The sequence below is a fragment of the Euprymna scolopes genome, chromosome 6 (genome assembly GCF_053919585.1).
Source record: "Euprymna scolopes isolate OS-2025 chromosome 6, ASM5391958v1, whole genome shotgun sequence".
In the NCBI taxonomy this organism is placed as follows: Eukaryota; Metazoa; Mollusca; class Cephalopoda; order Sepiida; family Sepiolidae; genus Euprymna; species Euprymna scolopes.
In genome coordinates this window covers 50,789,888-50,801,994 of record NC_136487.1, presented here as the reverse complement: position 1 = coordinate 50,801,994, position 12,107 = coordinate 50,789,888, and the positions used below count along the sequence as shown (strand labels likewise).

At 37.8% G+C, this 12,107-nt stretch overlaps 1 protein-coding gene across 4 annotated transcripts in view; it reads right to left on the bottom strand.

Annotated features, from left to right (window-relative positions):
• Window positions 1-12,107, bottom strand: part of LOC145277646 (tyrosine-protein kinase-like otk) — a 158,939-nt gene that overhangs the window by 44,827 nt on the left and 102,005 nt on the right. For all 4 annotated transcript variants that reach the window (XM_080129233.1, XM_080129234.1, XM_080129236.1 and 1 more), the window contains one exon: window positions 8,982-8,997. In XM_080129233.1, coding sequence (XP_079985359.1) covers window positions 8,982-8,997 — 16 coding nt within the window. The remainder of the gene's footprint in view (window positions 1-8,981; window positions 8,998-12,107) is intronic.

Sequence of the window (12,107 nt, the reverse complement as noted above, 5' to 3'; positions counted from 1 at the left end):
TTGCCGCTAAATACGTCACGGACCGCATTTGATTTTTAGCCACCATCTTGGTTACTGGCAATTACAGTCAGGATCGGATCTGAACTACGCCGCCATCTTTGTTCAACATAATGTCACAACACTTAACAGGTTATGCGCCCAGCCATCGTCTTTTCTTTGACGGATCGGAATCTAAATTCGAATTGTGGCAGGTAAAATTTCTGGGATATCTAAGGATTCGAAACCTACACAAAGTGAGACAATCTCCAACAGAGAATCCTAAAAACCCCAAATTTCGCGAAAAGAATGCGACTGTTTTTGAAGAACTGATTCAATGCTTAGACGATAGAAGTCTGTCTTTGATTATAAGAGATGCATTGGATGACGGACGGAAAGCATTGAACATATTAAGAGAACATTATTTATCAAAAGGGAAACCGAAAATTATATCACTATATACAGAACTAACGTCTCTGAAACGTAACGAGGATGAAACTATTACCGACTACGTTATAAACCCCCCCCCAAAAAAAACAAAAGCTAAATGGAGGCCATCTAGAACATATGCTGTAGAATGGAGAAAAAAAAGGCCAAAGACCCTAGTGTTTTGATGTGATGTTTTGAATATAATAAACTAGTTATGACCAAAGTTTCATTTCATTCGGACAAAACATTAAGAAACGGGGCCTAATTAGAGTTGGGGTCCGGTTTTTTTTGGGGGGGGTCACCCTGTATATATGTGTGTGTGTGTGTGTGTGTGTGTGTGTGTGTGTGTGTGTGTGTGTTATTTGAGAAGGAAAACCGAGAATTAATAAAATAGTAATCAACGTTTCGTCCCTATTTCAGGAGACATCATCAGGATTCCGTAGGAAAAATGTAGACGGAAAACGATTACAGACCATATGCGAGTGAAAAAGGAAAAAATCCTAAAGTCCTTCCCATTCTGGACCGAAACTATAAATGTGCGTGCGGAAAGGTTGGATTATTCTATGCATATATACACACATTAAAACGATTATTCAAATACATATGTACATGCATATTTACTGAAACGATTTTTTTATCTTATTTATTTTGTTGAAATTACATGAGGAGAGACGGTTAAGGACATATAGACTGATTACTGATCTGTATTCATATTTTGCTCTCTGATTATTATATTTCCTATAATTGGGGCTAACTTGTACAAACCTTTTCTTTGCGCGATGGTTCTAGTATTTGAAATAAATACTGATTCAAGAAGTCTTCGTTTAGCTCTATCTACAACGAATTTGATCATTTTTGCATGATCAAAGTTAAACGAGTGATCATGTTCAGCACAATGGCAAAAAAGTGCATTTAAGGAGTTTCCATTCTTTATGTCTCTTTTATGTTCATTAAGACTTATTTCTAATTTACGTTGTGTTTCACCTATATATGTTTAATGGCAATCATTACAAGTGATAGATTATATGCCGGCGTTGGATGTGAGGATTTTTGGGGGAGTGCTTAGTGGTTTTTAATGTTTGTTTTATTGTTGAAGAAGTTGTTTGTATTAAATATATACCAAGTCTATTGAGAGTGTCGCAAATTTAAGTATTATTTGTATGGGTAGGAATGAAGAGATATCTGTTTAGTCGGGAGTTATCTTTATCTGTTGTTTTATATTTCTGTTTGTTTATATTAGAATATATTTTGTGGCTTTTTTCTTTGCGTTAGAAATGAAATAAGTCGAATATTGAATGGTTTAAAAGCGTTCGTGATGTTTTTAATTTCATCATCAAGATATTGGGGGTTGCATATTCTAAAGGCACGCAAGAAAAAAAAACAATGATCATGACAGTTTTTATTCTATCATTGTGGTGCGCGTAATGAATGTAATCGTTTTTGTGGGTGGTTCTTCCCTATACTTTGAAACTCAGATCGTTTTCTGATCTGATGATAAGTATATATAGAAAAGCTAGAGAGTTGTCTTGTTCGGATTCGTGCGTAAATTTTATGGATGGTTCAACTGAATTTAATTTATTTCTGAGTTGTTCTATTTTTTGCTTTTATGGGGAGAAAATAAATCGTCTATGTATCTAACGTATGTGGAGATCTTAGGTAGTCTGAATTTGAAAGAGCTGGTCTCGAGAAATTCTAAAAATAGGCAAGCTAGTACTCCACTAAGGAGGTTACTAATAGGGAGTCCGAATTTTTGTCTATAATATGAATTATTGAATTGGAAATAGGTTGTATCAGTGATAAGTTTTATTATTTGTATTAATGTTTCCGAGGAAAAAGGTAGATCGTTTGTAATTTTGTTTAGGTGTTTGTGGAGTAGATTAAGGCATTTTTTGATAGAGATATTGGTATATAGGGAAACTATATCTAGATTGTGCATTGTTTTGTTTCGTATGTCAATATTTTTTATTTTTTTTAGAAGGTCGCCAGACTTTTTAATATGTGATGTACTAATGGTGACCATTGATGGAGTTAGAATATGGGCAATGACTCGTGCTAACTTATGTGTGACGCTACCGATGTTAGAGACTATGGGTCGCATAGGGATGTTTTCTTTATGTGTTTTGGAGAGGCCGTATAATACAGGGATAGTGGGGTGGTATTTTATGTAAGCTGTCCATTTTTTATCGTTTTTGATAAGTTTTTTTTTTATAGATTTATTGAAGGTATCAATATCTCTGTGTATCGATTTTAAGTCTGTCGGAGCATATGTATCTCCGTCTTAATAATAGTGTGTGCATTTTCTCTAAATATATATTTTTATCTATGATGACTATTCCACCCCCTTTATCAGCTTGTGAAATGATGATGTCTTTATTTTTTGTTAAAAGCTTTAAGGCATCAATGTGTCTCTTTGGTAATGCTAATTCTTGAGGGTGGGTATTTGTTCATGGTATTATCCCTTGTACGAAGCCCTTTGTGAAATCTGAGTCATCTTGTCTATAATTTTTTAGGGTTGTATTTGTGGTGATGTTTGAATGTTTGCCGGTAGCGAATTTTAAGCCGAAGCTAAGGGCTTCAGTTTTAATGTCCAAGAGGGGTTTTGAAGTAAAGTTTAAAATAAGGTCTGGACGCTAGAAGTTTTCCATTTGCTGTTTTTGATTAATTGAGAAAGTTTATTTTCCAGTTTAAGAGTAGGCCGGGTGTTAAAATTTTTGATAGATTTGTTGATGTTCTTAATTGTAATTTTGTTGATAGACAGTAATTACTGTTCTGACTTTTCGAAAAAGATGAGAGCTCCGGTGTTTTAGAAATATTCCAGATGATAGAAGGTATATTTCAATGTGAACCGGGAAAATATGGTCTGAGGTTTTAAAGAATTTAGATATGCATGTGGGTATGACTTTTTCTTCAATATATTTTTCCAGAAAAATTCTCCTGTTATTGTGAGAATTTGCTGCGATTAGGATGTTTTTATATTTTTGCAGGAACGATCGGTTTTCCATTTTGACAGAATGAGTAAAAATAAAATAAAAATACAAGCGATTGTTGACGTTATGTTATTGGAGAAGGAAAACCGAGAATTAATAAAATAGTAATCAACGTTTCGTTCCTATTTCAGGGGACTTCATCAGGATTTCGTAGGAAAAATGTAGAAGAAAAACGATTACAGACCACATGCGAGTGAAAAAGGAAAAAATCCTGAAGTCCTTCCCATGCTGGGCCGAAACTATAAATGTGCATGCGGAAAAGTTGGATTATTCTATGCTTATCTATATACACATTAAAACGATTATTTATATACATATGCACATGCACATTTAATTTCTTTTATCTTATTAATTTTGTTTAAATTATATGAGGAGAGACGATTAAGGATATATATATAGACTGATTACCCAGGATCTGTATCCATATTTTGCTCTCTGGTTATTATATTTCCTATAATAGGGGCTAGATTGTGTGACGAGCATGCGCAAAAGTGCACAAAAAGTATGAGTTGTGTGTGCCTGCGTCGGGGAGCGAACCTGGGACCGTTAGATTACAAAGAAAATCGTTTGTGAGCGATACTCGCATTACCGCGACAATTGGGTTCACCCGACGGCTATAAAGTCCTCTGAAACAAAGATTCGGTCGACGGTTGAAAAGAACTTGCGTGTGAAAAGTGCGACGTTTGCAAGAAGACAGAAGTCGAAAGAACTGATTCGTTCAACTTTGAAAAGAATTTCTGGCGTGTATATCGCTTAACACAAATTACTCCGCTTTCTCCTCCCCTCATACAGCGACAAGCCATCTCGGCTATTATGGCTTTCGATCCAAAACTTATACCTATATTTGATGGCAGTGATTCTGGACAGACAATAGTGAAGTGGTTGGAGAAAGCTGAATATGTCAGCTAAGTGGCATAAAGCGCATTGAATGTGTAATTCCAATGCGTTTGTCAGGCGGCGCTTATGCAGTGAACCAGCAATTAAGTGAGGAAAAGCGGGCCGATTTTGGAAAGCAGTTCGCAGCTCGTCATCTCTAACAAGGTGAAACAGTTCACGTCTTTTTGGCGGAGCTGCGCAGGCTAGCAGTCCTGTTTCGCAGCGTATCGGATCAATGCCTGCAATGTGCATTTATTGCTGGTTTGCCGGAACATGCGGAAAACTTTTTGCAGGCATCATCTCAGATGGATAACTTGGATTTATCTCATGTGCTGGCGCTCGCTCATGCTATTTTACTGACTAACCCGACAGTTCCAGAGCAAGCTACATTAGCTGCACGATCGACACCAGTTAACCCCAAGGAGACAGATACTTCACGGAGGTGTTACAAGTGTAATGGACTGAATCATAGGGCAAGCAATTGCCTGTTGGATAGTGCAACAGGTGGAGATGTTGGGGTCAGACCTTGAAACTCTACCACGTGTTATCAATGTCGTGCGCAAGGGCACATTGCTCGATTTTGTCCGGGAAACGAGCAAGGGAGCAAGAAGTGAGCGCCAATCTCATCCTCCAAACTGGTGTAGATGGCACCTTGCCAATTGTCACGGTCACCATCAACGGACTAACACGCACAGCTCTGGTCTGCAAGTCATGTTGCAAGGAATGTACGAGGAAAGTAATCCCAGTCTTCACAGCAGATGGAAACACACTAAGCTGCTGTGGAGTAGGAATGGTGCAGGTTGACCTTTTATGCAACACGGAGCATTAGCATGGAAGTCCTAGTTGTGGATGGATACTTACTGGGATTTGATTTATTGCTTGGACTGGACGCAATCAAGCGACTGGGAGGAGTAGCTGTGTCTAGCGCAGGGGAGGTGACTTTTCCACATTTTAGCAAGGCCAATTTTGCTGCTATCATTATTATCGAGCCTGACTTCTCTGGCAAATATGACCAAGATACTCAGAAGTGGACTACATCGTGGAAGTGGGCTGGCGACCAACCTCCATTTACATTGAGAAATAGACTTGCAGAGTATCCAGCGCCAACACCGATTCGTGATGAATACGATCGGGAATTGCAGGTGTGGATTGATAATGGTTGGTTACTGCCATATCCTGAGGACGAACTTGGCCCTCCAAAAGGTCTAATTCCTCTCATAGCTGTTATGCAGGCGAATAGACAGAAAGTGCGTCCCGTTATGGATTATCGGGAGCTAAATGAGTATGTGGATGCGCATTCTGCCAACGCAGATGTTTGCTTACAAAAGTTGAGGGAATGGCGACAACAGGAACCAAACGTTGCAGTGCTGAACCTATGCCGAGCCTATTTGCAAGTACATGTTGACAAATCTCTGTGGCCGTTCCAAACAGTAAAAATTAAGGGACAGGCATATTGTCTTACCCGCCTCGGATTCAGGCTGAATGTTACCCCTCTAATAATGCGGGCCATTGTTAATACCATCCTCAGTCAGGATAAGAATATAAATGAGGCTACGTCCTCATATATTGAGGATATCTTTGTGAATAAAAGCATATGTTCGGCAACCCGTGTAAAGGAACATTTGGAGAAGTTTGACCTGGAAAGCAAGACCCCAGAACAGTTGAGACTGTGCTCACGTGTATTGGGATTATGTGTCCAAGAGGAGAACGGAAAATTGTTATGGCGGCGTAGCAGTGACCTTCCGACAGTACCTAATAGACTTATTCGCTGAATTGTGTTTTCAATGTGCGGAAAACTGACTGGTCATTTCTCAGTGTGTGGCATTTGTGAAACGAAGGGCGAATATGATCACAACTGGATGGGATGACGAAGTGCAGGACCCTATTCTAGCACAAATGATCAAAGATATTTGTTTGAGAGTAGCCCACTAAGATCCAGTAAAAGTTGACAGGTACATCTGTGGAGAAGAAGTCACAGTATGGTTGGATGCCAGTTCTATTGCTACAGGCGTGCTTGTGGAAAGCAACGGTTCTGTGGAGGAGGATGCAAGCTGGCTTCGTGCAGTGTATGGAGACAAACGCATAAATTTAGCTGAGCTTGATGCTGTGCTGTGAGGCGTCAACCTTGCATTACAATGGAAAGCTAAAACTATACATTTGCGAACTGACTCTGCCTGTGTCTATCGGTGGATAACTGACACTTTGTCTGGACAGACGAGAGTACACACAAAAGCAGTCTCGGAAATGTTAATCAGGCATCGCCTCTCCATGCTTCGAGATTTGGTCTTGGAATATGAATTAACAATCGACGTAAGGCTCGTCAAGTCTCACGATAACAGAGTTGACCAACTTACTTGAATACCTCAGCGGTTGATAGATGAGATCCGTAAGGCAACAGAACCCAGAGAACTTGTGTGCGCTGTGGCCGCAGAACACGAACACGACTCTCAGATACAAACAATTCATCAGTCCAGTGGACATCCCGGTGTGAAAAGGACATGGTACTTTGTAAAGTTGGTTAATCCAACAATAACTGAAATTCAAGTGCGATCGGTGGTTGGGGATTGTAAAGAATGCCAATCCATAGATCCAGCTCTGGCGCATTGGAAGCTGGGTAGGCTTAACGTCACGGACACTTGGTGTAGGGTTGCTATGGATATAATTAATTTTAGTACTTGGGTGTACTTGATAATTGATAGATTGCAGTCCCAGCTGTTTTGCCATTTGGAGGCAGTTGTATTGACAGAATTTGGCTAGCGTCATTAAGGAGTTGCAGAGTATATTCTGCGAAAGGGGGTTGCCGACTGACCGAGATAATTGTGCAGCGTTTTGTGGAAAGACAATTGCTGATTTTACACAAATGTGGGGCGTGCACATTCGATTTCGGTGTGTCCACATACCCTCCGGAAACGGTATAATCGAGCGATCCCATCGCACTATAAAATGCATTGTGGCAAGAACAGGGTGGACAATCTTGGAGGCAGTGTACTGGTACAATGTCACACCTAAAGATGACAAGACAGCCATGAAAGCACCAGCGAATATGCTATACAATTATAGGATCCGTATCAAAGGTATCGATGAAGTGAGGTGCCCAAGACTGCAGTGGCTAATCCGTACAAGGAAAAGGATGTGGTTTGGGTGAAAAGTCCGCGGGGGAAGATGCCGAATGCAGTTCGGTACAGGAACAGTGACAAAAATAAATAGTCAACACTAAATATCAGTTGAAAGAACACTATGCCAACATAAAAGATGTGCGCCCAGCATGCCAACATGATATTATAATCAATGATCAAATCAATTTGTCAGATGACGAAGGCCCACTGCTGTACAAACGGCCAGATGACGGAAGCTCTTTAGAAGATGATGACGGAAGCTCTTCAGAAGATGATGAGGATCCAGAGCAGGACGAGTTTAATGATCCGGCAAACGAAGGCACCACTGAAGAAGTTCCTGAATCTGTACCATTAAGGCGAAGTACCCGGACGAAACGGCCTGGCCAGCATTGTCATATGTGTGATCTCGAGATCAGGGAGGAGAGTGACTAGCATGCGCAAAAGCGCACAAAATGTATGAGTTGTGCGTGCCTGTGTCGGGGAGCGAACCTGGGACCGTTAGATTACAAAGAAAATCGTTTGTGAGCGATACTCGCATTACCACAACAATTGGGTTCGCCTGACGGCTATAAAAAGTCAAGCCGAAACAAAGATTGTGAGTCGTTTCTTTTTTTTTTTTTTGTGGTCGGTCGACGGTTGAAAAAAACTTGCTTGTGAAGAGTGCGACGTTTTCGAGAAGACAGAAGTCGAAAGAACTGATCCGTTCAACTTTGAAAAGAATTTCTGGCGTGTATATCGCTTAACACGAATTACTCAGCTTTCTCCTCCCTCGTACTGCGACAGATTGTAGAAACTTTTTCTTTGCGTGATGGTGTTAGTATTTGGAAGTGCTGGTTCTAGAAGTCTCCGTTCAGCTCTATCTACAACGAATGACTGCCACCAAACATACACAGGTGAAACACAACGTAAGTTAGGAATAAGACTTAGTGAACGTAGAGACATAAAGAATCGAAACATAGAATAATCCAACCTTTCCGCAAACATATTTATAGTTTCGGCCCAGAATGGGAAGGGCTTTAGGATTTTTTCTTTTTTCACTCGCATATGGTCTGTAATCGTTTTCCTTCTACATTTTACCTACGAAATCCTGATGAAGTCCCCTGAAATAGGGACGAAACGTTGATTACTATTTTATCAATTCTCGGTTTTCCTTCTCAAATAACATAACGTCAACCATTGCTTGTATTTTTATTTTATTTTTACTCATATATATATATATATATATATATATATATATATCTGAGGTTGTTTTCCAGAGATTAAGTAACCAATGAAGTTTAATGAGGTTAATACAAGAGTGCTCAATACCGAAGTGGAGCAGGGTATACTCTTTACTTGTTTTTACATATCCTAGGATATTTTCATTGTAAACTTTGCTTTTGTATAAACTGTATCGCCTGAAGAGGTCTCTAGTTACTGGTAACTAGCTGACCGAAACATGACCATGACTGTGTAGCGTCATATTACTGCTTATATAAAAACAAAGTATATATATATATATATATATATATATTACGGCATTATTTTTTATTTGCATGTGCTGGATGATCAATGAATGTTGATCGATAAATCAATTGAATTAATTATTCTTACTTACCTCCGTTTATTTAAACCTAAAAAATAAGAGGGAAAAAATAGGTTAAAAACTCAGAATGCACATTGTTTTAATGTTCAACTAATTCAAACAAAATAAATTAGACAAATATTCAAACATTTTTATTATTATTATTTACTTGCAAGGAAGATTTATAGAATGATTTAATAAAATAGATATTAAACATAACAAAAACAAAAAAAATCCGTTGTGCAAGATTAATGAGCGGCCGCTTATAGCATTGAAGGAGTTGAAACAGTTCCATTAAGTTTTTACCTTGGCATCAAAATTAACAGAATCTAGTCCAGGAGTCTTCATACTATGGTCCGTGGGCCAGATCTAGCCCACTAAAGTCTTTAATCTGGCTCGTAGAGCTTTTATGGGAAGCGTAAAAATATTTAGAAATTTTTTTTTTTAAATTGAACCGGAAATGTGTGAAATATATATATATATATATATATATATATATATATATATATTTTTTTTTTTTTCAGAAAATAATTAAAATAATGAGATGTTTTAGAACGGGTTTCACTAAAAAACAAAGCTAATGATAAAAACAGTATAGAAGACGTCCAGGTCATTTCTTTTTTATTTTGGCCTGCATATCTATAAAAAGTTAGTAATATGCCCCCCCTCCCTCATCGTTTGAAAACTTTGGAGACCCCTGGTCTCAACCATTCCTATAATAGCTTTTTCCCTGTTGAGTATGCAATTCTAGTAGGCCCGCCCTCTCAGGCTTCGCCTCCTCTCTTTGAGTAGGGGATAACTTATTGCTCATCGCCTGAGGCGCCCCTACCGGGGAATGCCGACGGTGTTGCCCAGGCACTTTCTGTAGGTCAAAGTGCCCCTCCTTTGGAGAGTGAGAAGGGTGCTGACTTTTCAACCCCACTTTCTCGACCTAAGTGTTGCATTTCTCGTGGTTGGGGGAGAAATAAATGCCAGAATACACAGACGTTCTAATTAATTCCCAGAAAAATGTTGAGTGCATATTGAAGCAGTTAAAAACTAAAAGTTCACTGAAAATTATTGCAATAAATAAATCCCTGTACTTGTACTCGCCCTTATCCAATCAGGGTCCATCCATTTAATCATGGTAATTTATTTTACCTACATCAGGTAGAACCTTCAACTTAAAGCTCCAGTTTTAGTCAGAAGACTACTCAATGTAAGTAAAACAAATAATTACGATTTACTGACATGTTTTGAAACTGTTCAGTTCAAACTCGCTAATGTTCCTCTGTATTCATATTGAGCTCTCTAGCAGCAGTAAACCTGATAAATACCATATATCTAACTCGATATATATATATTATTTACTTATTTATTATTTGGGGGTAAGCAGTTACATATGGTCGCTACAAATAGCCATCTGTTTCAGTCAAAGAGACATCATCAGGCGACCTGGAACCTCTCGACGCCATTATTATATACCTGTACATGCATAAATGTGTATTTTGTTTTGTTTCTATTTATATTTGCATCTGTATATTTGTACATCTATTAATATTCTCTTACTATTCTGATAGGATTTCCAATTCCATGGTCTAAAACTTACTATTCTGATTAGATCTCCAACTCCATGTACCATCTAACTCCAATCTACTCATACAAAAAAAAAATAATAATAATAAAATAAAAAATAAATAAAATAAAATAAATATTATAAACTTAAATTAATAACTACTAAAATGAATACTTTACATAACACATATGGTAGAATTTAGCACCTTTTATAACTCATTATAATGATGATACTAATAACTGCTCATTATTATTAATATGCATATATTTTCATATTACATTTAATTTGCTTAATAATTTCTTAAGAATCCCATAATAGTCTTTAATCGAAAATTTATCTTAAATATAATTCATTTTTAATTTTTAATATCCTAATACCATTTAATTAAATATATACTTATGTCTGTATAACAGCATCCTTGTACGTAGGTTTATTTCGCTAGACGCTCGTCTGTGTATATTTATTGCATACCTGCGTATATATGTAGGCGTACATATAGATGTATTTGCTGATGAGTATATGTACAGATGTGTGTGTGTTTATGCATATATATATATGTATATATATATGTGTGTGTTTGTGTATCTATATCTGTATATATCTTTATATATGTGTATGTGTGTGTATATATATGTGTATATATGTATATGTGTGTGTATATCTGTATATTTGTACGTATTTGTATATATGTTAACTTGTGATTATCTGTGTATCTATACATATAGTTTTATTCTTACGTATGCGTATGTTCTTTTATGTGTATATTTACGTGTGTATGTGTGCGTCGCTTTTTCACATGTATGTATGTATTTGTATATTTGGTTTGGATGTATATATACAGATATGTCTCATTCCCCCTCACAACCCCATCTTAGTATTTTAGTATGTTTCAATTCTTGAATAACTAAAATTTACTACGTATAATTTAAATGAAGAAAAGAGCCTGACACCCGATGACGTTTCGCAAATGACCATATATTTATTTATTTTTTTTTATTACATTTTCACCCCAAACAAGGTACATTGCTACTTTGGTGTAGGGGGCTACTATCAGGGGCAGCAACTATTGAGGCACTATGTTGGGATTTGGGCAGCAAGATGTCGGTTCACGTTACACTTGAACTTCTGCATGTCAGTACAGTTAGAGAAGCAGGGACCTGGAATGGAATACCAGAGTCTAGCGGTTCTGGGGAAGAAACTACTGGAGTAGAAAGATCTTTTACATCTAGGGATCTCTACTGTGTTGGGGTGGGATTTAGCTGCCTGTCGGGTTTGTCGAGGGTGTCTACATCGTGGGGGCACAAGTGTCTGCAGTTCGTCAGAGCATTCACCATTAAAATACTTGTAGAACAGGCAGAGGGATGCTACGTTTCGTCGATGGGACAGAGGCTGAAGCTTAGATGCCAGTTCAGGGCCTATCAGATTGGCGACTCTTTAACCCCTTCTTTAACCCCTTATTATATACCTGTATATGATTCTTTTGTATGTGTACCTTATGTCCGACCTATTTGTATTTGCATCTGTATATTTGTACATCCTTTAATATTCTTCTTACTATTCTGATAGGATTTCCAATTCCATGGTCTAAAACTTACTATTCTGAT